This window comes from Haemorhous mexicanus, chromosome 4, assembly GCF_027477595.1.
Source record: "Haemorhous mexicanus isolate bHaeMex1 chromosome 4, bHaeMex1.pri, whole genome shotgun sequence".
Lineage (NCBI taxonomy): Eukaryota > Metazoa > Chordata > Aves > Passeriformes > Fringillidae > Haemorhous > Haemorhous mexicanus.
Genome location: NC_082344.1, coordinates 19,352,474 through 19,377,978, shown reverse-complemented (window position 1 = coordinate 19,377,978; position 25,505 = coordinate 19,352,474). Strand labels below are relative to the sequence as shown.

The window sequence follows — 25,505 nt, the reverse complement described above, 5'->3', positions numbered from 1 at the left end:
TGGCTCACATATTATAGGAACAGACACACTCATTAAACTATATAAACTACAGACATATAATTATACAATTTCTTGCTTCATACAGTACTCATTAAAGAGAAGGAGCAACTGAGCTCAGCATAATAGCAGCAAGGCTGTTGAAAAATCTTTTTGCTACAGCTTCACAAATAAATTTAAAATCCTGACAGCAGCACTCCAGGCTACTCCCTGCAAAAAGGCTGGCAAATACATACATTTGTTCCTTACTAATGGATGAACATGTGATCAGGACACACTGGCACCAGCTGAGCTCCACACATTCGCTTTCACTTGTGACTCAAGTTGGTTGGAAACATTTCAGTGAGACAGATTTTTGTTGGGAAATGGTAATTTGTTGAATGCAAAATATTTCACCTGAAACATGGAGAGGTTTGATGAACTCTTGGCAAACAAGGTGTGATTCCCTTACTACTGAGTAGGCACTCTTCCTTCCCCCTGCTCCCTGGGCTTGGCTCAGAAGAAGCCAGTTGTGCCAGGGATTTAAGGTTTGCTGCTACAGCTTAGGAGTCCAAAAGCCCTGAGGGCTGCAGATCTACACGAGGGAGCTTGGAAAACCTAGCTTTAGCTAAGGCTTTGAGCACTTTCCAGTCTCCTGCAGAGCTGAGATCTAGATCCTGAGGGTCCTGGTGCAGATACCACAGTGCTCCAGGGTAACAGCAGCATTTCCCAAAAAAGGCTCTGTCAGAATTCAGGCTGGAGTTCCACATAGTGCTAGACTTGGCCTGATTAATTTTCTATATTATAAGAGGAATTCAGTCATGAGCTCAGATCCAGGATTTCCAGTTCTACACAAACCCTCAGCTCAGGTCTGCTGATATGTGAAGCTGGGGGATGTCCCGATGTACTCTTCTCATACTTTTTGCATTCAGTGAAGACTCATTTCACCACTGCTGTGTAACTTTTCATTCAGTGGTTCTTTGGTGGCTCTGGACGTGCTAGACAGATAGCAAGACAAAATTTCTTTTGGCCAGAATGACATTCTCAACACTGTCTAAGCATGACATTTACAGACAAAGCAATTCTGGAATTTTATAATTGCACCTGACAAGGAGAAAAAGGAAAAAAAAAAGAGAAAGAAGCTAGTGCTAACCTAACACTTATTTAAAACAACCTTGCAGAAGAATAGCAACACAATAAATTCTAAATTTTAGCAGGTTACAATGAAAATGCCAACCAGATTGCTTGTGTACACTAGTGGAAGCAGGATGGTCTGTGAGCACAGCAGTGTGAGCACTCTTCACAGAGAACACCGAGATGTACTCAGGGCAGCAAGCACCCTCACCATGGCAACTTTATCTCTTACACCCACAGATTCTGTGTGCCAGGGTTTCTCTCCAGGATCCCCTTCAATCAGCATTTCCCTGCCGATGTGTTTAACCACATCTTCCAGAGTTCCTTATCACAACCATCGATCCCATGCCTTCAGAAGGCTGTCACTGCAGCAGGCAAGTGACAGAGCCTGTGTGGGAGCCCACCTCCTCTCCCCAGGAGTATGGCATGCCACCTCTGCAATATCTTTTGAGAATGGATGAAAATAAGAGCCACTGATTCATTCGATTTGAATTTTTTTTCTCCTGCCCAAAACCAGTAACTTCATCACCAATGGATTTCTCATAAAATGAAGAGCATTTCTAACTCATAGCCAAGGAACGACAGAGTTCAAACCCAAATCATTTGAGTGTTGAAAGGAAAAATTTTAGACCAAGAAAAAATGAAAAAAAACCATAAAGCCCCCCAATATCCAGAGTCCATTCCCACCAGAAGATTTGAACTTTTATTTTATTTTCAAAAAATCAATAACATTTATTTAAAAATTTGAACACTAAAGCTAAGCTAAAATCCCTCTAAAGGAAAATCTAGCCCTTATTTTCTCATTCAGCAGCAGCTAAAAGAGCCAAGAATTGCCACTCTTTGCCATTTGGGGGAAAGAGTCAAGGCAGGAACTACTTGCTGCAGAATGAAAAACAAGAAACCCCGTAGAGCTACACAGAAAGCCACAGGGGAGGTTTAGGCCACGCAATATTATGGTCCAAAAAGCTGCCTGCTCCCTCCATGAGGCAAAGAATGGCTCTTATACTGTGCTAATGCTACCCAAAGCATCAGATGTCTTCTTTAGACTCCAACAAGCTCTTCCTTCAAGAACCACAGGCAGGAGGAGACAAGAGTGCAGCTGGCAGGTTTTCCCCAAAGTGCCAGCCTGAGCCCAGCTGCTGCCAGATTTGGATCTCTCTGAATTACACTGCAACAAACCACAGTGCACAACCTGCTCATACACAATGCTTCTTTCAAAATCCCATAAAACTGCTGTTTGACTTATGCCAGAACCACTTAGGGGCTTCTGGCTTCAGAGTTTATTTCCTTTAACCAGGGATGTTCTCCTTGACTGGGCAAAGGACTTGTATCCTCTTGATTCTACCCCTGCAGCCTGCCCAGTCTCAAATGATATTTTGTGGTTCTGCAGTTTTTTCAGTGTGTGCTTGCTATGACACTTGCAGTAATTTTCAACAGAATTACAGTGCCCTTACAAACTTTAGGCTTTGTTTGCAGACTTGGGTACAAGTTATCTCTTGGTCAAAATTTTAAATTTTTTATTTCTCTCAGTTTCTTTTGCTGCCTTCTCATTCTCACATGACAAGAAAGAAAAAAAGAGGCCATTCAGTTCATCTTCTCTATCAAGCATTATTCTGATCACACCTCTCTCACCCTCCTGGCAGTCCCATTCTTTTCAGCTCCTTTCTTCAAAGGCAGTCCTTTCTTGCCATCCCACTAATAATTTTCACTACCAGCTTTTAAAATCCCTTCTATTTCTCATGTCTTTTCTAATGCAGTGACCAGAAGTGGCAGCATACCATATGCTAATAGTAACATTGTTACATTTTCAGTGTTATTTCTGTTTTATTCTCCAGACACTCAAATATCTAATGTACTTTTTAACCACTGCTGTGCATGCCAAGAAAAGGTTTTCATTGAACCGTCTATAACAATATCCAGATATTTTTTCCTGAGCAGTTAGAGTTCATTATATCCAACAGGCAGGTGCATTATTAGACTCTGGTTTCCAAGGTACAGTACCTTCTATTTGTCAACAATAACTTCATTTGCCCCCTGTTTATCAGGCAGCCAGCCTCCTTTTGTTCCCTTTCAAGCTTTGCCTTTTTTAATCTCAATTCATGCACATAAGGTTGCACCATCTATAATTCTCTTACCCACAGACATCAGTCTGTGTAGATCATATTTGCTAAAATATGCACAATTTCACTTTTAGTAATGGAACACCCCTCTGTTAGCCTTTTGTCATGCTTAAAATTGCTAATTCCTTCCTATCCTTTGTTTTACTGTCTCTTGGTGAATTTCTAATTTGCCATAGTACATCACACTGCTTAATTTATTTGGCAGCTTCTCTGTGAGAAGCTTTGCCAAAGGCTTTTTTTATAGACAAAATAAATTTTAACTGATTTTAAAGTCCACGATTTTCCTGACATGCTCAGAACATCTTAGTAGAGGAACACATGATTTTCTTTTACAGAAACCACATGTCCCTATCATATCACATAATTTGTATCAATGTGCTGCTTTTTCTGTTACTTTTGTCGTTTTGTTTGGTTTTTTTTTTTTTTTTTTTTTTGTGGACATTGTAACTTTCCTGGTATCATAAGACAGTTCTTAAGTCATCTTTTCATACTTACAAGCAACATCCCTGCTGATTTACCAGCCATACAGATGTACCACAGTTACAAATACATGTGATCCCACCCAACAGGGTAAAACAAGAGTAGGGGTGAGGAAAAAGGTGACACAGGCACGTCCTGCAATTCTGCGGTACTGCTGAGGTTGATCTTTTCCCTTCCTCTTCCCTAAAGCTGGGTAATGCTTTGCACAGACTCTACTTTCTGCTTATGAGACACAGGCATTCACGTTTCTTTTGTGGGATTATTTAAAAATTGAGTACACTTTCCATTTTAACATCGAGCATGTGCCCTCTGCTTTTTCATTTCATGCTCTTTTCCAACAAATTCCCTCATTCTTAAAATACTTACTGCCTTTTCAAAAGTTTAGTGCTGTGTTGCTAGTTTTGATCTGATCCTTCCCTTCAAGACACAGATGTTATTTATATAGTATTTCCCTTTTTAAAGTATTTCCTTGCTTTGCTTGAAAACAAGGGGGAAAAAGGCCTCTCTGAGTGCTGGACTGGATTAGGTGTTAAAAAAATTATTTTTTGAAAAGATTTAAGGTCCTTTCTTATACTTGTCTCATATGCAAAAAGTGAGACTAATAGGGAGATACTTGAAGTCATTTGTGGTGCCTGTCTGAGACTCTGGGCACAGATTTTATGTGTTGAAAAGCTGTGCAAGTTTGCATTAGCTCCCCTTAGCTGCTGGGGAGGTCATGGAACCACAGGTGCCTCCCAGGGTGCGGTAATCCCTGGTTTTCCTGGGCCTTATATGAGTCCAATCCGGCTAGCTCAGACTCCAGCCCACACGGACCCGCTTGGACGAAGGTAAAAGACGAGAGGCGCTCTTCTCCACGTGGGTGCAAGTATCTTGTTCATTGGCTTGGTGCAAGACACAGGTGACAGGGCCACCCAGGTAGAAAAGAGGGCGTGGAACTCTCACACAGGAGGTTTTATACCCTAGGAGATGGGGGCGGGAGAGAGAGGACCGGAGCCAATGGGATGCCATTGGGGAGGGGGGGGCGAATTACCTATGGGACAGACCATGTGTGTAACAGGGGGGGTGTGAGGGGGAGACCATGTGATGAGGGAGGGGGAAAACCCATCTACTTGACCCAACATGCTCAGTAGAAATTGCCCATCACCAGTGCAACAACAACAACTAAATAAACTATTCAGTGCAATACAACACCAGGGCTCTTCAAGTTTACTTAAACAAAACCCCCTCCCACAAGACACATTCAACCTCCCTCTTCCAAGAGGTGAAGATGCTTTAAAAAGAACCAGTCCTATACTTCACCAGAACGGATTAGGAAAGCTTATACAGTTATCTGGCACTAGCTGAGGAAGAAAGAAGAAAAAGCAAATCGGCAAGGGGAACTGAACACCTGGCTCCATTCCTCAGGACCTTTCCTGATTCCTGCTGTGATATCATTAATAGGCTCCCTAACTGCAAGGCTGATTATAACCCTCTTTGTATTAGACAAGAACATTAATCTGGATCTCACTGAGATGGTTGCTCTCCCCAAGCAGGAAAATCCTGTGGTTGAGCATCCCATGACCTGCCTACTACTGCACTGAACCTTCCTGTTAAGCTTCATCTTCCCTTCCCTCATTTTCTATCAAACCCTCATGTTTCACCACATGTTCACAAGGCCAAACTTCTTTTCCACTGCTACAACAGATAGCTCACCCATTCCTGCCTAATGCCTATATAGCAACACAAGGAACATTTATAGATATTGTTTTTGGCCATAAGCTCCTCTTCCTCACTCCCCCTTCCAAGTGCTCAGCTAATATCCTGTTGCTTTCTTGGAACATATCTGTATGATCTCACAGCCTATCTGTCCACCTGAGGAAGATATTGCTGAGGAAGATATATGCATGATCTAAAGGCAGCAATTGGCCAAAATCTGACTGATGCTTGTGGTATTGCTCTGAGGAAAATGTAATCCCTACCAGGAAAACCAGAAAAGCTTGACTACATCTTGCTGAATTACATCACAACTTTCCATTGCTTTCTGAAGAAGAAGTACACAGGATACTGTCTCAAGAAGAAAATACATTCTAACTGACCATATATTTCAAAAAACAGAGAGAAGGACTCAAGAATAATATTTGCTGCCTGCTTGGACAAGACATCTCTCTCAGTTGCCCATTCATTTTGTCCAGCTTAATTTTCAGTTCAGTGCTCTCAGCATCCCTAGAAACCATACTGTGATACCAGAATCAGCTCCCCCCAGATTATTGGGAATAAGAGCCCAAACTTATGGTTATGCATGCACTACAATTTGCCTCCAAAAAAAACCTAATAAAATTCTGCACTGCATCTATTTTAGGATTTTTATAGGGTGCCTATCACTGTGGAATCTAAACACAATATAACAATTATAGTTAACACTCCATGCCTTAAAAGGCAGGCTACTCAGCCCCCCTTGTTTGTTGTGTGTCTGTGTGGAAACTTTCCTTCTGTTTTCCTTCTTGCTCCTTTCACTTCCTCGCCTCCAGTTGTGAGCTGGCCCTGGCAAAGTGCCCTTAGTGGAAGAAAGCTTCATCCATGTGGTGGGTAGCACAAGCAGATCCGAATGTGGGTCAGGGCTGGAACCATTCCAGTTCTCTATTAAGATTTCCTCCATAGCAGGAGACAGGACACCAAAAATGTTGGCAATGTTGAGTTCTGGGTCAGTCACTTAGACATGTTACAATTATCATAAAAATTACGCAGTGTATATATATTATATTGTTATGGGTCATTAGCCTAAGGACACAGTAAGGAAGGCCCATATGGATACACACAGACTACTCACGGAAATGAAATCTCCAAATAACCAGTTTCAGTGGAGAATGCCTACAAGAAGCTAGGAAAAACCAATAAGGTGGCTCAAGCTCATGGCTATGTTGCCTAGGAGGATGCAAAAGCAAAATAATCAGATTTTGAGGACAGCAGCTGAATAAAACACATTTTGCCTCTTATCAACAGAGAAAAAACCCCTGAAAACCAAAGAGCACAAACAAAGATTTTAAGGTGATTTACCTGCTCCTGGAAAAAAGCTTGGTTTGTTACAGCACCCTGGAATAAAAGCTGGCTTGTAATGAATGACAAACACCAGCCCAGTACCTTAGTTCTGAGCGGCCTTTTTGGTTTTGAAAAATCTGTCTTCACCTGTAGGCACAGCTGCCACATGGGGAGAAATAGGTGGAGAAGCAGAAGCAGCTCTACCTTCAGGGGCTGCCTGCCAGAAAGGAGACAAGGCCAGGTAGCTCCCAAAGGATACTAAGCCAATAAGAAAATCAACACACCCAGCTGGCATAACCAGAACACTGCATCCTAAGTAGCTCCCAGCTGTACTGTACCATTTCTGGTGTGCATTCAGTCCATTTCGAATGCTGTTGGCTTATATATGTTCCAGTGTTTATAATATCATATTAATATAGATTTAAGGCAGCACTGTTAATAATGAGAAAAGAAATCCGGTATTTCTTTTATTTTTAATCTTGTTATCAATTTATACTTCCACCAAAAGAAATTCAAATTCTGTTTGACACTTTTGGACACAAGACTAACACGTCCCTTCCTCATTCACCTGCTTTAGTTTTGATGTGATAGAAAATAGTTTTATTAATGGCTTAGTTAAGAAAAGTGTATGAAACTGTTTCAAACTAAGGTAAAATATTATCTCCTATTGTTGTGCTTGTGATTCTTTGCATCTATCTGTAAGACCAAAAAATAAAAGCAAAGCACCTGGTTTTGTAAGATAATTGCTTTCACCTCAAATAAGGACAGCTCTGCCAGCAAAGATGCCCAAGTCCATCATGACCTTTATGACTGGACTGCAGTGATGGAGGAGACTTCAGATCAGGCCTCCACAGTGAGGCTGAAGGTGGTTGTAATCTCTTACATTGAGTTAAGCAGGCCTGACTCCGACCCCTCGGGTTTCTAACTGAGCATTACCCAGTCACAGTCACAGTATCACCAAGTAATTAACACTACATGCTACATGATTGTACAAGGAAGTATGTTTTAAGCAGATGCAGGCTCAGTTAATGAAAGCATTAATGCTGGGAGGGGAGCAGAAAAAGGCACAAGGGCCTCAGGAAGCCATCACTTTGAGAACACACAGAGATGGTGAAAAAGTCTCTCATTTTGTCCAACATCCTACCTGTGACCACATGCAGAAGGGAAAAAAGGAAGGGATAGATCCTCAACCTTCAAACAATGTTTTTTGCCAGTAAGGCAGAAAAATGCAGAGAACAATTATTTCTGCAGGGAACAATAGGGATGTCCTTTACAAAGCAGGGGACAGCAACAGGTCTTTGCCAGGGAGTAGTGAGCTTCTAGGTGATGCACACTTCTGTGCAGGTTGTCAGCAGCTGACAACAAACAAACAAAAACCCCCACACTTTCTTTCCATGCTGTGTTCCCATCCTATCTATTCATCCTCTGCTTAGGTTGGCCATCTGTGCCCTCTAGTCAACATGGAACAGCAAGTCCTAAAAGAGAGAGCCATAAGCACTGAACTTCCTTGATAAGGATTAGCATGATACACTGACGATGCCTGGGAATAGTGCACTGATCTACAGCAGAAGTGTTAAGGAATGAGCCTTCAGACCATAGGGGCATGACTTAAGACCTAGCAAAAACTTAAACCATAGTAAGATATAATGTTGTGACAAGAGGAATCTGAATAATTTACACAGAAGGGAACAGCTTCTTGAGTGTACGCATGGCCATACTCTTGTTCAGTAAGCTCATATGAAACCTGAACAGGCATTTCTGTTCCCCCCTCACACCAGTCTGATACCCTGTTACACACATTCATCTAAAACAGACAAAATGGTAACTATAATAAAACATTTCACTATTATTATAAAACTCAACTGCAATAACAAGAGAAATGTTTTCACTTCAGCTTATCAATCAAAAGGCTAAGAGGACAGGTTCCATTTTAACTTTCTCAAGAATATTCTACAGCTTGCAAGACTCAGCACTTTGTAGTACTTCAGCTAAGCAGACAATCAGTTTCTTCATGTTTTTATATTTTTCTGTATCAACACAGATGTTGCTTCCTTCAGAAGGTCATTTTCAGCTTAAGCCCAAAACTTAGGCTGAGTTAAAAATACACTTTAAACTTGAAAACAAAATATTGCAGTATGATCTGTCATTAATTTTGGTTTGGATGATTCACTTCTGAAATGCCCACAGTTAAAAGCTACAGCAAGAAAAAAGTTAAAACTGCAGGCCTCTCTATAGAAAGTGATGGAGAGATCCCTGCTAGAGTTGGTTTGCCCTCTTACAGTGAGACACTGGCATGCACGGTTATTAGCTGGCATCCTGGGAGTAGCACTGATAGGACTGTGTGGTGTCACATCCCAACCAACATCCCCGCTTCTGCTGCTTCCAGCTCTGGAACTGAATCCGTCACCACAGCTTGTGCTGTACCCAACTGACATAACCCAAGGCAGTTTCCATGTTGCATAAAATGGAAAGGCAAGCAATGGAATGAAAGCTATTTCTTTCTTTTTATGGCCTCTTTACTTAAGTACAGGCATCATTTGTAGTACAACTAGGGAAATTTTATTCTTGCAAATGCAAATGAAATAGCTTTGTTATACTATCAGTTTTTGACTGATGATTTGGGTATTTTGATTGTCAGTAAAGGTTTCCCTTACCTTCATGTGTGATTTGAGATTGTCCTTGCGTGCACAGCGGAAAGGACAGAGTGGGCACTGATGGCTCTTCAAACCTGTGTGAATCACCATGTGCCTTTTCCAGTAACTCTTCCTCTTGATAACCAAACCACAGATGGGACACTGGAAAGGTTTTCCCCCTTCTTCTTCTGAGGCTTAGCAGGAAGAAAAAGAGAGGATCCTTTACAGCCACTTGTCAAATACTTTCCCCTTGTAAACATACTCAAGATTATAATTTCTCAAGTTTCATCTGTAAAGAGACATTGGTTAAACAACAACAGGTACCAGAAGTTTCCATTCCCCCCTGCATATACCTTGGATCCCCTGGATCTAGTCATTATCCCTCTAAGAAAGGTCATCATAATTTATAAAGGTTAATGCTCCAAACTTCCTTTCACTAATCAGTAGGGGATGCTCCTCTCTTTCACCTGGGTCCTAATGTTCCTTATAATTGAACTGCACCGAGATGAATGCCTCTCATAATCATCACTTTTCAGCTTCATTTCCTACCAAAGGCTGGTTGTAGCAGAGTCTGGAAAATATGCATAACTGTTAAAAAAATGATCCATTTCCACATGTGATGGTTAGCCAGCAGGGAAGCAGGATATAAAGCATGGAAGAACCCACAACTTAACTGAAAAGAATGGTGGTATTGCATGGCAGATATATTTAACACCAGAATTGAAAGACTTTGGAAGTCCTGCTGCTGAAATTGTTTAGTTATGGCTCAAGCAGATACTGCTGCAGCACCAGCCATCAAAGGTCTTCAGGTCATAGGTTTCCTTCTGCTCCTCTAATTGCCAGGGCTTTAAATCTACTGCCTTCCTAAATGTCTGCACTCTGCTTTACTGCCCCAATTCACCTAAATAAAGGATTTGGTGGCTTTGATCAGGAGAATATGGTTAGACTTCCTGGTGCAGAACCATCACAAGGTTGAAGGAGAGAGAAATTCCTTGCTGCTGACTTTGCACAACTAACCTCCATCCATCCATCCTCTCACAACAATTTCTTCTCATTATTGTAAAGGAAGGCCTACTATCACAGTGGAACTGGATGTCCTTTTCCTCACTGTAAAAGACAAGACTGTTTTCAAATATCCAGAGCTCAGCAATGTGCATCTTGCTATTCAAAAATTCTCTCAGACTGTTTAATCTCATTACTATCACTGATAAGAATCTAGCAAACATCATATTCCCTTGATGAGTAACTAAGTAATAAAAACCTCCAGAAAGATTTGTCTTGTCCCAAAATACAATTCTTGCAATTAAGCAGGAAACAAACACACTGTAATTCAACTGATTAGGCAGTCATTATGTAAGTACAGAAAGGGACATAATGTCAAAGCACGTACTATTGCAAGTTCAGAAATTCTATTTGTAAAATATTCTATCACACTTAAAATATCAAATTTGTTCCCCTCTCTGCCTCTCTAAAGAGTAGGCCAAAACCAATGTCATAACTGCTTATGTTTGTTTTAAAATATTTTTACTTTTTTCTTCACAAAAAGCAGGAGAAAGACAAACCACAGAAAAAATACATGGGTGGCTTTTTTACCTATCGTGCATTTTCCTTCTATCACATCTTTTCTTCAGCCTCTGGCTATCACCCAGGAGAGAAATATGTAACAAGATATTACCTGGTTTTGACCCCCTTAATAATAAATCTGCAATCAACATGAATCAACAGTGATCTAGCACATTACAAAATATGCAAACAAGTGGGATGAATGCATGTGACCTCACCAATAACAGTGACAATTAGTGTTACTCAGTAATTGTGCCAGTGTGCTCCAGACCTCAACCATGTTAGCTCTATACTACATGAAGCTTAGACTAAAAAGAAAATCAGGGGTTTCCTTCATTTATATTGATGTCTATTTCATATCACATTAGTACTCCAGTGAGGAGAGAATAAGCCAGTGCTTCCCAAAGAAGTTTTGATAACAAAATTACAAGCATCACAGGCATTAAGTTACACCAAATAAGTATTCAGTCAGTAAAAGAAAGGTTACCTACACTCTTTCAAAACAACCAGCACTTAACATATTTCAGGCTTCCTTTTCAATTTCATCCCAAATGTGTAAGCATTTTATAAAACTGGCAATAGTAACAGATTGATAGAAAAGTTAATCTCCTCTGTATCAGTTTATTATAATAAACATGCAGGTCATTATTAGGTTGACCAAACCTGACATGCCATTTCAGAGGCAGCTATACTTTGATAAGCCATGGCTCCAGCTTCTTGCCTGAAATAATTCTGAGCAAATAGCTCAACGTGGTGGACAAAAGAGCAGCAGGCATGCTCTTGTTATTAACTTACTCCTCTTTAAATAGCCTCCATCCTTGCTGCTCCTTACTTACATCTAATTAATCTCACTGAGTATTGATCTCATAACCAAAGCTACACGTTGCTGGCGGGGAAGTGAATCAGATCCGTAACAGCAAAGCAAACTCATCAGTGTAAAAGTTCAATGTATGAGTATGGGGAAAAAGACCTCTCAAGCTATACCTACTGGGAAAAGATACTTCTGTCTGGGAACAAGACAAAAAAAGTCTCAAGGAACAACCAGACAGACACAACAAGATAAAGCATTATATAATTATAGACCTTTTTTTTTCCTTTTTTTTTTTTTTTTTTTTGAGCCATAAGGTTCTCTGAGCAAAAGGAATCAGGAATATGTAACATTTATTTTCATGGCAAATGTACACATTCAGCTTTTAGCTTATGTTACTCCAAGAAGGACTTCATCTAAACTAATGAAAACCTTAGGCCAGGCCCATGCCAAGAATAGTCTGCCACTTTAACTGCTTTGGCAAAATACAGCAGTTAAGCATTTCTAGAACACATGTATAACACAGAGCAAAAACTGGTACTGGCTGTTACTCATTGCATCCCTCTTCCTCGTCTTCCAAGGGAGGGATGAGCACTGCTGTCCATCCAATAGCTTCTAAGCTAAGAGTGTTGACCAAGAGCTGCACGGGGACAGACTGGGCCTCAGGATACCCCTAAACAAAGAGGTTAGGGCAGAAAACCAGCAGGGCAATTACACAACATGCCTGTCAGGCTTCAGATTTGTACACTGGCTTGCTACACCTGTGCAGTCAGGCTAGTGCTCCTGATAAAGCTCAGCCTGATAAAGCTGGAATATGCTAAACCCCTTTGCGAATCCCATGAAGATACCTGCCATGCTTCCTTTTCCTCTGCAGCAGAACACTGATGACACCTGAAGCCGTATGTTCCACCAGAAATTTGAATCTGTGATGTGAACTTTTTATAGAAAGAGATGAAAGAAATTATTTTTCCTTATTTTGAAGATGGATCATTTAAATTCCCCTGCATGGCTTGCCAGCTCTTTAAAGCTTTTGTTACCCAGACAGTTTTTTCTTCTTCCCTATAAACCTGATTCCTTGACTATCAACAGCTGGAACTGATAGAGGAAAGTCAGATACGTAAAATGGTTCTTGTTGAGCAAATTAGAGAAATGCAGTTTAGTTGGATTTTGTTTTTTTGTTAACAACAAAGTATTGTAAAAAAAAAATTAATGAAAAGTGGCAACACAATAATATACTCTGGTAAATTAGGACAGGATAGTAAGCGATTATACAAAAGTCCATTTATGACAAAGACAGCAGGAGGGAGAATTCTCCCTTGTCCAATATTTCAAAAGCACTAGTTTTGTACATGCTCACTGATACTGTGAGCTCCCTCACAGGGATTCTTTGATCTTCTCCATTAAATATTTTTGTGGACACATTCTAAACTTGGTAAGAGAGGAAAATACTATTGTATGGAATAAAAGGGGGAAAAAAATGTACTGAACTGTACACTGACACCTTTAAAATAGGGAAACATTTGTGACAGCTTGGTCTCAAAGTGGTACTTCAAAAAGCTTTTCTATTGTTCACCTAAAGTATCTATTTCTTATTTTCATAAGACACGGAATCAAACCAAATCCAGACCCACCAAAGAGATGTTATATAAGCCTATAGCAAAATAAATACATTCTACTTTGTGGTTCAGATTGTATCCATACCTGTACTAGTGGGTTTGGATGCTCTTCCCTTCGGGACTGGTAGTAACAGTAATTCCAAAGACTGCGGTGGAGTTGCTTTCTCTTGTTTCATCTCTGAAAGCTGCAGAGGATCCTCAGGAACCAGTGATTTCTTCTTCTCAGCCAGGAGGGTGCCTGCAGCCCTTGCAGCAACCTCCTTGAGAAGGGCAGCTGAAGAGGTCATGGAAGCCAGGGAAAGGAAAGAGCTGGCTGGAGGCGGGTGCTCCTGCCCAGGAGTCATGCTTCTCTCGCTCACTTTCTTAGATAAAGCTGCTAACGTGGAGCTGGCTGACTGAGAGCTAAAGGGCGAGGAAAAGGATTCGAATCGTATCGTGTCCTCAGTCCTGGAAAAAGATTTGTCCTGCAGAACGGCATTGGCTGCGGCTTTCAGCTTCAGGATAGCTGAATCAGGGGACAAACCACAGGTGGTGGTTGAGTTTGGCAACCACTTACCTTGATTCCATATAAAGTGACTGCCTGCATTGTATTGGTCACTTTGTTCCTGTTTCTCAGCAAGCTTTCTGGCAAGCACACTTAGCTGCTGGGCATGGTGAGCAGGTGGAGAGAAGGAGATGTTTGAGCCAAGATTTGCAGGGGACTCAACTCTGCCATTGACTGTAACAGCAGCATCCAGCTTGAGGGAGCCAGCCTCCAGGAGCCGCCTCAGGTTACTGCTCAGTGGCTTGTTTGGACCAGGAGGTTCCTCTTCACCCAGAGAGGACACATCTGGAGAGAGGTGCTCCTTGCTCTGCAGTGTGTCTCTTAGTGCCTCATTTTCAATGGACCCCAGCTCCGCTGTGTTGCTGCTTGGCGTTGCACTTCCCAAAGAGGTATCGGGGGAGGTGGACTGCTCTTGAATTCTGTCCTCAAGAGACAACTTAAAGTTCTCCTGGACTTCTCCATATGATGCTTCCGAAGGAGTTTCTGAAGAATTCCCAAACCAGCGTTCTTCTTCACTGAGCTCACCTTCCACTTCTTCCTGTCTGGTACCATCTGTGCAGAACCATGTACAACAGCATTATTCCCAAATCTGTGTAAAGCAGTTTCTTAGCATGAAGCATGCCTGACCTCTGCATGACCCTCCTGAATAGTCCCCTAGCACACCCCCCTAAAATGCACAGGCTTGGAATCAGCCTGGATTCAGTGACCAGAAAAAAGACCTTTTCAAAATGAATAAATCTTTCTTAGAAGACATAATGATGACAAACCTGTCATCTTTCAGTCTGTATAACTAAAGTGGCAAAAACTGCAACAATACCTATAAACATAATATATAGTCGTATATTGCAAACAGTTCTTTTTTGGCATAGTCTGTACACCCTGCCAAATATTATGAACTCTTTGGTATAAGGCAGGGATTTAACAGATCAGAAATTATTGGCTATTTCTCCATTTGTACAGCCAGCACAGGTGTGCCTTCAAAGGCAGATCAGGTGTGTAGCTACTCAAATCTCAGACCAATCCTGCAGTGACCCCTATCTAAAATAAAATAAAATAAATTTGTACAAATAATTAACAATTCATTCGTGAATAGCTGTATTGACTAATACATGAATGCAGGCTAAAGCTCTCATCTCTCCAACTACTTGGGAAAGGAGTATCATACACACAGTGTTGTCATATACAGACTCTAGTTGCTCTTATTTATTTGTCCCTGTTTAATAAAGTTTTAAAGATCATCCTAAACTGAACTTAGTTTAGCTGAAAAGAAATAAAAAAGGTAAAGTGTTGGTTCCACTGCGGTTAAGTTACATTTTCTCCTTTCTGCTAACTGCAAAACACACGAGTCTCTCCTAAGAACTGGCAGCGTTTAAAGCACTGTGACCCTGGATTGCCCCTCTTCCTGACAGGTATTCAAAGTCATACAGATGTGACCAAGACTTTCTTTTTTTTTTTTTTTAGCATATCTTCCTGCCCAATCAAAACACAGTAAAGAGCAACAGCAATGCTAGAATTAAATTCATATTATCTTCTCTTGCCAGATACATCTCACATTTCTTGCTTTTAGATACAGTGTTCCAAGCTGCACAAGCATCTCTGTAATCACACTACAGCAAGAACAAAGTATTTAATATAACCCTCCACTGACATTCTGGAAATAAGCCTGCATGATATGCATTGTGTCTATGATCACGTATTATTCCCAGATTCCCAATTTAATTCTAGCAAATTACAAAACTTGGAGAGAAGTTAATGAATAAAACTTAGATTTCTATTATTGCTTTGATCCAAAGAATTTAAGGAGGAAAAGCTCAGACAAACGTATCATGAGTATAGAGATACAAATGTACACTCTGAAAGTAGACTTTGTAGTTTTTTATGTTATATAGAATATGAGGCACAGTCTCACAAAAAGTTTCTTTTATTCAAAAGCCTTTGGAAAAACATCACCAATATTTTAGAAGCTGGCAATAAACTCAGTTACCTTAGGTTTGTAATTCAAGCAGAAATGGGTTAGCATATTCCCTTTTCAAAACAAGCAAAAGCCAAATAAACATCCAAGCTCTTATCTAGAATTATTTTGGTATTGTCAAAGTTAACAACACAGGCTCAGCAATAACATGTGCATAAAGGCCAAGTACCATGCACATTCAAATAAAGGAGAGAGATGCTCATCAGTTGAACCAGCACTTATGCAGGTTAAAGGAGAACTGAATGTATTCCCTCTTCACCCCATGAACATTAAAAAAGTAACTTGAGCGTGTCTGTACAGCTGGGTGCACTCACATGAGAGATCCATTCCCTCATCCCAGATGCAAACAAGTTTGGAAGCCAAAAAAGCATCTTACTGGCACTTTGTCTGGACTCATACACCAAGTGCAGGGCACATCCTCTGGGACACAGCCTGGAGCTCAGCCCACTACACAGCTCTGGAGCCAGAGCTAGCCTGCTTCCTACCACTCATCTGTCTGTTGAAACAATCTCTCCTCACCCCCTGCAAACCCCGCTCCCTCTGTCTCTGTACTTCCCATCCATTCATAGTGAGGGAGAATTGCATTTCCCTTCACTCAGAAAGCCATTCAAACATTACAGTCTGAGGCATATTTAAGTGCAAATGAATCTAAGAAGAAGTGGACTCTTGTTTTAGAGAAATCTATGGCTTACAAACCCCCCAAACTTCTCTGTTCCTTGCTGTGTACCTCAATTTCTTTCTTTTTTCCAGACATGCACATTCCCCATTGGTCTTGCCTACACAAAAGGGCAGCCACCACCATGTTATTGACAGGGAGCAGCAGGAGAGCAGGATTCTTCATTTAAGGCTTGCTCCCAAGATCAGGATTTCCCTCCTCTTTAGGTAACACACAGAGAGCTCCCTCTCCTGTTGCTAATCTACCTGTGACCACTCAAGGCCTCTCAAAGCTCCATGCAGTTTCTATAATAAAGGGCAAATTTTCTCTCCAGTCTCACTATCCCAAAAGCCAGCAGGATACTTTTTTTTTCCCACCAGTGCAGCTTCTTTCTGTAGCCAGAAATCAGACCTCTAACTGCTGACACTGTTCTAATTTTCCTCTTCTCAGTAATTCCCAGTTGCTGCAGCATCAAGCCCACTGTATTTGAAGGCTGTAAGGTTAATGCTGAAAAAGCCAGCATCAGTGTCTTATCATGAGCTCAGTCAAGCCTCCCTTTAAACACCAGTGAATTGGTTTAGAAGCAGAACAGTGAAGCCTGGCAATTTCATTGCTAAGCAAAGTTGCCTTTCAAGGCCTTCAGGGCAGAATTTTAATTCACATTAACTTGTGAGCCTGTGAGTTTGAACAAGCTTGAGCACTCCAGGAGAAATCAACCCAACTACTTCTTTATGATTTCAAATTATATAAAAGCTTCCCTCAGAACCCAAGGGGTTCATGGGTCACCCAGATCAGGTTTGTCTGAAGCAGGACCCAACCTCCACATGTCTGTCAAGAAATTTCAGCTGTATTTCACATCTGTGGCAGAAATCTGCATGACTTGTTTTTCCTTTCTCTCACAACACAGTTATGGAGCTGTTCTCATCATGATTCAAGAGTCAAGACCTGTCATTACTGCTTCTTCCTGATTTCCAGAGCGATTCTGAACTGAGAACTGCTTCCCAAGCCCTTTGCCACTGGCAGAGGCCAGTTGGGAATTACAGACAGCGTGCATGTTTCAGGACTATCACATTGCACACCACCCAGGAGCCTCAAAAAATATTTTCCACTCTTGTCAGCAATGACAAAAGGCACCAAAGTACTGCTGGGTGACTGCTGCTACAGCTGTAGCCCATGTACCCATCTCTGGCAAAGCCACAAATGTGTGCAGAAAGCACTGTTTGAAGAAGTGCCAGTTTCCCTCCCTCGCCAACTCATCTGCTTGCTTTCAAATACAGAGAAGTTCATTTTCCTCTTCAAGAGATCGGTTTGACAGACAAATCTTATTGATCCCAAAGTGTGTTATTTTACTTTGTGACCATCTGCCCTTTTATTTAGAGTGCTGATTAGAATCTGACCCTGGTACCAATAGAAATGTAAATATTAACTTGCTCAAACTACTTATATCTGAAAACTGAAAAAGACAAACATGTTTGTTGATTTATACACTGAGTCACTCAGTTCAAATGCTGGAAACTTTAACTGTACACACTGCAATGTACACATGCCATTCCAGAAAGTGGCAAGTGTGAGATGATCCACAGCTTCGCTTTGTAGGACTTGGAGGGGAGAAATATCAATGTAGTGAGTTGGATCTCCAGGAAAGGGAAGAGTCTCAAAGTTGTGTTACTGAGCAACAGACATGGGCAGCTCAAGCATGATGGAAAGAATACCATTTGCAACACTAGAAATTATCTGAGAAGAGGCTACAGCTAAGGAGCCCACCCCTGAGAATGATTTTTCATGCTAAGCAGGACAAAATTCTACTTTAATCATTCACTGAAATGAGTAAATTACAGAACTTCAATACAGAAATCCATATGCTGCAATGATAGGAAACATACAGAAATTGTAATGATGGGATTACAGAATGAAAATTAAAGCAAATGCAAAAGGAGGTAGAAGCAAAATAATTTCAAAGAAATGCACACAGGAAAATTGCTCATGCAATAAATTAATCAAAATCGCCCTTTTTTCAGCACTTAAATTTCAAGGAAAAACTGGGAACCTACAGAACCAAGATTTAAAGACATAGGAGAGCCAAACCTCATCTTTATTATCTTGATATCAACTACCCTGATTTGCATAAGGATTTCAGATATGATCATTCAAATTTGCATCAATCTAAATAAAGTCACAATTACGTTTTTTGTCCATTTGACACCCAGCTCATCTTCCTAATTTGCTGCCCCAACAACTCTGTCATCTCTAGTACCTACCATAAACCATCCTTTAGATTATTTTACACTGAACCCTGTACCTAGGCCTACTGAAAGAGCTGGGATTAAGTGATAGCTTTACACTAGGGAACTGAGGAGCTCTGCAAAGATACCTAAAGAATTTAAAGGAACGCATTAAACTTAAATGAAGCAGGAAGCCATCCAAGAGGAGTGCTGCGGAAACACTGACTGGCTCGGTTGAGCAATCAGTTTAAGGCCAAGTAAATAGGCAGATGCATCAAAAATAAGGCAGAGACAATACCTGAGCAAGCTAGGATTTAGCCTTGGGTGACTTTTATCAGTGACAGCAAGAAAAGTGGAATGAGCAAAGAGAAGAAACAGTTGAGAACTAAAAGGCAAGGATAACTGTAAAGGATTTAACCAGTCACGGACAAGGTAGTGAACTGGAATGCTCATATCTGGCCTCTAGGATGAGTTCTCTTGTTCTAGTCCTTCCTGATTGTTTTCTTAGAACCCTCAAATGAGGACTAGGGAATCAGGCCACAGGCCAGAATTTGCTGTCCTGGCAGTCCAATTCAGTATACCCTCTCCTGCTGTAACCCAGGTTCCATCATGATTTGTCATCACCATCATATCCAAACAAGTTATGTTTGCCCATCACATGGTGGCTGTTAATTCAAGATCAGCACAGGCTCCCCTTGTCCCCATCTTACCTCTGCAGACCAGATAATATGGAGGAGAAAAGAATGAAGGAGCTAAAGACCAAATACAATGGATATCTTTAGGTGAACTAGGTAAACTTTGTAAGTGCACCACTTTAGCAAGGGTAAGGAATAATTGCAAGAGACCACTTGCTAATATCACATCACTTTCTAATTCACATTTTCTCTGAGTGTCAGCTTCACATAAGCCCTTGCTTATTTCACAGTCAGGTACTACAGAAATCAGAAGGCACAGACCTAAAAATGACAGACCTATCTGGAAAGTCTATTCTGTGGTATCCTACGTAAATTGCTCACTCTAGCTGCCTGCCTACAAACTACCCTTTTGGCATTCAGGCTGATTTTTAAGTATTTAAAATAAAATTAAAAAAAAAAAAAGGGTTGAATGTAATATCTCTGGGCTGAACAATTTTTATGGGCTCCCACACTCACCAAACCATGCAGATGTGTGTGCTGTAAAACTACCCCTCCAAGAAGTGGGGCATACTGTGCACCCACACCCACAGTTTCCACCTCTAAAAAGCCTTTACAGCCACATCTGATGAGGCTGTATATCCAGAGCAGCAGCTGTGTTGATTTTCCCATAGGGATGCTTGCTAGAAAATCATGATTTTAATAAAAACACAAAGGCCTGCCTTAACTCCTTTTAATATATCTACAGCAGCAAATAAGACTTAAAAGTCACAGTTGCATAAATAGTCATGTGCTGGAGGGCCCTTGGTCCCCCATTTTCCCTTCATGATTTCTGTGACCTATAATAGGTAAGCAGCACAGGAAGTCACCATCCTCTTTGAATGGAATTTCAGGCTCGCTCCTTATCAACGGGATGATTATTCAACTCTTGACCTCCTCACAAAATGGTTTAGTAGTGTTGCCGGTGCTTGAACCAAATTCCTGTACTGCAGGCTGACCTAAAGAGAGCAGCACAGCTGCAAGAAGGATCTGCCAAAAAGCCACAGCTCTTCTGTTCTGTCCTTCTCCCCTGTGTTTAGGTTATGTGAAAATACTCACACAATTAGACAGGGAAAGAAGCCCTAGGTAGGACTCTGTATTTCATCTCCACATCTTCCAAGATAATGATTTCCTAACTGGAGGGAAAGAGGAAAGGGGAAAAGGAAGGCACAGCTTTTAAAGACAGGGCATACATTCCCTACTTTTATCCCTAACTTAAAGTGACTTTGAAAAAATCAACATACAAGAAAACCCCAGAATATTCACCCAACAATTTCTCTAGTACTGCTTTTTTTTGAAAAAGGACTCAGAGCCAAAAAAGATTAGAGAATGTTAGTTATTTTGCAGTAACTAGAACTCTTCAAGATGCTTTGCCTATATACACAAACAACTGAATGTAGCCAAATATTGTAATGTTGGGCACATTCAGGTTTGCAAACTGCTAGACAGCCATAGATTATCAAAATGCATGTACAGTATCTCAGTTTCCTCTCAAAGGCAGAATCCAGGTGTGACGGACTCTCCCAAGGAAAAAGGGAATCAGGACAAATTACTGAAAAAGCTTGTCACAGACAACATAAAATTTATTTCCTGCCCCTCAGAGGAGAGAGAAGTTGTCGTAGATGGGAAACAGAGGGAGCAGCTTTCTATTTTCAGCCAGAAGCCCCAGAATAATTGTGCCAAGGGTGTTTCATTAGCTGCCAAAAAGATCCATCTTTTACCAGCTAGCATCCATGGAAGGGGACAGAAACACATGGTTTTTTTCTTCTGAGAAGAGCTGTCACTACTTGTTGAAGGTTCTATGGGCTGGTTGACAGACCACAAGATAGGACCTTACAAGGACAAGTCTGATCTCCCCCAAAAGCAAGCTCAAAAGAGAACTCCTAGAATGACAGACGTTTGACATCTCTCCTCCAAGAAAGAATAGCTATTCTTCTGTTCTAGGCAGGAGGTTATAGTGACTAGTTGTGGATTAGTGTTTGAGTAGGGTTACTTCCACTGGGACACAGATGTTTACGGCTACAAAGAAACAGGCATCACCTAACAGTGCAGCGAGGTGATACAAGCTCAAGGCCAACAGAAGCGGTGGTCCCGTGCCCTCCCTTAGACTTGCTCTGTTGTTTGACTGCTTCATGAGCCAATTTCAACTCACCAATTTGGCAGAAAACCACTCATTCTGTCAAGAAATCAACTAAAAATTGATGCAAAGGAGACAGGAATGAGAAAACAGGTGGAATCAACAATCTGAGCCACCTATCTCCTCTAGTCTTGTGGGATACAAAGTACAACACATCTTGTCGGTGGAAAACCAACTGAGGATTCTCTGTCCCATCCCAAACCTCCACAACATACTGCACCTCTCAGGGAAGAGCTGGCCTGTTCAGTCAGGCTGGCCACAGCAGTCAGTGTCATGTAGGCTTCTTCAGAAGCCTCATCTGTAACATCTGTAGCTGGCTTGGCCCCCGTACACTCTGATCCTAATTAAAAAATCCTCTTCTCTAAAACCGGTAGGCAGCATCTTTCTGAGAGAAGAAGAGTTCTAAAGACCCAGAAATAATACCTTAACAGTGAGGCACAGTAATCAGCAACCATGAAAGTAGGAGGGCAGAGCAGTATGTCTTATAAAGTAATCAATAACAACATTACATATAAATAGTACACATGTATAATAATGCATGATGATATTTGATATTTGCTTACTATATATGTATGATATTTGCTTACTATAATTTAGAATTAGCTGATTCTAGCTGGATTTTGCCAGTATTTCAGGCCCAGTGAGCTGAAGAACTTGAGGTATGCATGTGAAACAAAACAAAATACACACAGCCTCAGAGAGGAGTGTTTTGAAGATCATCTCTCAGGAGGTGCGCTAAAAAAGAACAGCCTGCACAAAAAGCTGCCATCAGCTGACTTGACCCAACTTGCTCACCAGGGAGGTGATCCCAACTTCTTTGCTCAGCCCTGGTGAGGCATATCTGGAAGCCTGTGTCCAGTTCTGGGCTCCTCAGTACAAGAGAGATGTGGGGCTCTGGCCCAGCTACATTGACATTTAAGGGACTGGAGCATCCTTCTTACAAGAACTGGCTAAGAAACTTGGGCCCATTTAGCCTTGAGTAGAGACAACTGAGAAGGGACCATCAATGTATAAAAGTATCCAAAGGAGGGGGGTCAAGAGGATGGACCAGGCTCTGCTCAGTGGTGGTGGGCAATAAGACAAGAGGCAACAGAAGAAACTGATGCCCAGGAAGTTCCACCTGAATATAAGGAAGAAATTCTTTACTGTGCAGTGACCACACACAGGAACAGATAGCCCAGAGAGGCTGTGGAGTCTCCCCTGCTGAACATGTTCAAGAACCATCTGGACACAATCCTGTGCCATCTCGTGCTCTGGGATGACTCTGCTTGGGCAGGGAGCTTGGAACAGATGACCCACCGTGGTCCCCTCCAACCTGACCCATTCTGTGGTTCTGTGATCAACACACAGAATAACTGGAGAGAAGGTATACAAAGACAGTTGATTTTTATGATGGAGGTTTTCAGAAGAAACAAATATTTCTGAGGTCAGCTTATGCTGCAAAGGCTGCCTAGTAGCCCCAAGACACGTTCATAAAACACATGAAGTGTCAGTAAAACAATAGAAAATCATGTTCCTTGCAAAACCTATTTTATGTTACCAATGTGCTTGCAACAGTTCTGTGGAGGCTGAGCAAAATACCACAGCCAGACTTACTGAAAGTTTCTTCCACAGGCCCTTACCAGCATCCTATAGTAACCTGTAGTTGAGGCTAGGCACATGTTTCATAGAGCACAAGATACTGATCAGACTGACTTAGACACTACAGGAATATGGCCAACCTAACACCTGGAGTCAGTACATTAAGATATCAAAAGAATACACCTCTTCTTCCTATGTAAACAGAGAAGATGACAAACCATTTCCTATAAAACCAAACAATTTTTAGGCAGCAACTTCTGAGCCAGATTAAAGTTCCTTATCAGGATTTTCAGGCTTCCCTATGTCTTTTAAAACCAGCTATGATATCAGTTTTTGACTCTGATAGATTATTATAAAGTAGACAAAAAACTGTATTAACAGGAGTTCTAATGTTATTCCCACAGCTCTGCTGGAAGTGGGAAACAGTATTAACAATCTGTGGTGGTTTAAATGGTTCATGTGCAAGTCTATCCAGAGAGATTCCCTGCACCTGGAATGGCAGTGTATCCTTGACATAAGTGAACGCTTGCCACCCACACATAAAGTTCAGCACAGCAATTAAAAATTCTACCTTTTGTTAGTTATAAAGAAGCTTTAAAACTCCTTAAACTTGTTTTTAGTTAGCCAAAATTGACTTTGATTGCTCATTTGTTTTGCTCTAGATAGATGTCTAACTCAATAGGCTGCTGCAGTGAGAAAATATCAACTACCAAATGATAATAGGGATGCTGGCACCTCCAAAATAAGAAGAGCTAAAGATAATTCTCAAGACTTCTCTTATCTTTAGCATACAGAGACAAGACTTATCATGTCAGCCTACCTCATAAAGGAGGGGAAATATTCCAAAATTTCATAACATGGGTCTTCAATGAAAATGAAACCTCAAACAATTCTAGCAAACAATTTGCAAAAGCTGGCTACAACCAGAAAAGTCCCTAAATTAGGAATTTTAGTTTCCACTCTATGTCAAATTATTGTGGGAGAATCACATGAATGCCAAATATTCAGTATAGTAATCCATAATATTTTAAAGCCATCCTTCAATAGCATCTAACTCCATGAATAAGATTTTATATCCTTTGGCAGGTCATTAATGAAACCTTCTTTAAGAAGTTGCTTGTGAAACACAGAACTGGCGTCTCTATTAGGAAATTCTAAGCAGAAACACAAAACTATCTTATCTTAAACAGTCTAGCTGCAAAGCAAAGGCTCAGTTACTCATTTCCAAATGGCTACGTGCTTACTGGTAGTTCAGTCCTTGGTCACAGGAGCATTCATACCAAAGTTGAAGTAACTATGAATTCTACAGTTTCTTAGGTCACATTTTGTATCCTCTAGGTGCCAAAAAACAAAACAAAACCAACCCCAGCAAAAAAAACCTACCGGAAAGCTTTACTTTCTAATCTTCATTTAACCTCGTAACAAATAAATTTGGTGGTCTGCTGTATTTTGCATACCTCTGTTCTCTGGTCTTGAGCTACATCTGTAAACTGCCTGCTCTGAGTGCCTTCATCAGCCAACAATTCATCTTCATTAAGGCCTGCCCCTGACCTGCCACCTCCCCAGACCTGGGTGCAGTGACAGCTGTCTCAGCTCTTTGCTGTGACAAAATGCATCTTCATTGCCTGAAATGCACTGCAAACTTCAGCACTCACAACCCCAACAGTAAAAAAAGAAGGCACAGGAATTCTCAAATATTCCTTGCAACTTACGGCAGCCAAGAACAAAGTGATCCATTTGTGCTCCAGATTATTGCACTGCTGATTAACCATCAATAGCTGTGACCCATTTTAGTGTGGCCTGTCATCTAAAACTGACAGGGTCACCACAGCAACATGATTTTTGTCACCCTTACAGGTGGAAAGGAAGGAGAGAAGTTGCAAGCATCAATGCAGCTGGCAAAAGAAGTCAAAAAAAGTGTTCAAACATATCACTTTGTTGCATATAGACTATTTGCAATGAAAATAAATAATACCCTGATCACAACTGCAACTTGGCATATGGCCTGAGAATGGCCATAAGTTTACAAAAGTTCTCATGGTACCCAAAAGACTAAAATTGATCTAAAATCTCCACAAAAAAAGCTGTAAATCACCTGTGTTCTGAGCTGTGCATAGCAATTCCCAACTTTCCTAGGAGACAAGCCATTGACCAAAAGGCTAATTGAGGTACCAAAACCAGGCTGGTTGATTACCTGCTCTTTCACCCATTCATTCCAAGGAGTTGCCCTCATGTGTTGTACACACCATATAGGATTGTGCCCTTAAGCAATCCAGAGTAAATTTACCATAGCCATCACGATGTATCAGAAAAAATTGTCTGCTAAGGTTGATAAATCAGTCAATTACCTGCTTCCTTGGCTTTTATTCTTGTGTAAA

At 41.1% G+C, this 25,505-nt stretch overlaps 1 protein-coding gene across 3 annotated transcripts in view; it reads right to left on the bottom strand.

The window, feature by feature from the left end:
• Positions 1-25,505, bottom strand: part of ZNF827 (zinc finger protein 827) — a 100,772-nt gene that overhangs the window by 62,153 nt on the left and 13,114 nt on the right. For 2 of the 3 annotated variants that reach the window (XR_009486154.1, XR_009486155.1), the window contains exons 2-4: positions 13,431-14,441; positions 12,578-12,664; positions 9,380-9,552 (exon numbers count right to left, since the gene is read on the bottom strand). Coding sequence is in view for 1 of the 3 variants with exons in the window: in XM_059843972.1 (XP_059699955.1) it covers positions 9,380-9,552; positions 13,431-14,441 (1,184 nt within the window). In the remaining 2 variants the exon portion in view is untranslated. The remainder of the gene's footprint in view (positions 1-9,379; positions 9,553-12,577; positions 12,665-13,430; positions 14,442-25,505) is intronic. The other variant, XM_059843972.1, reaches the window with a different exon arrangement.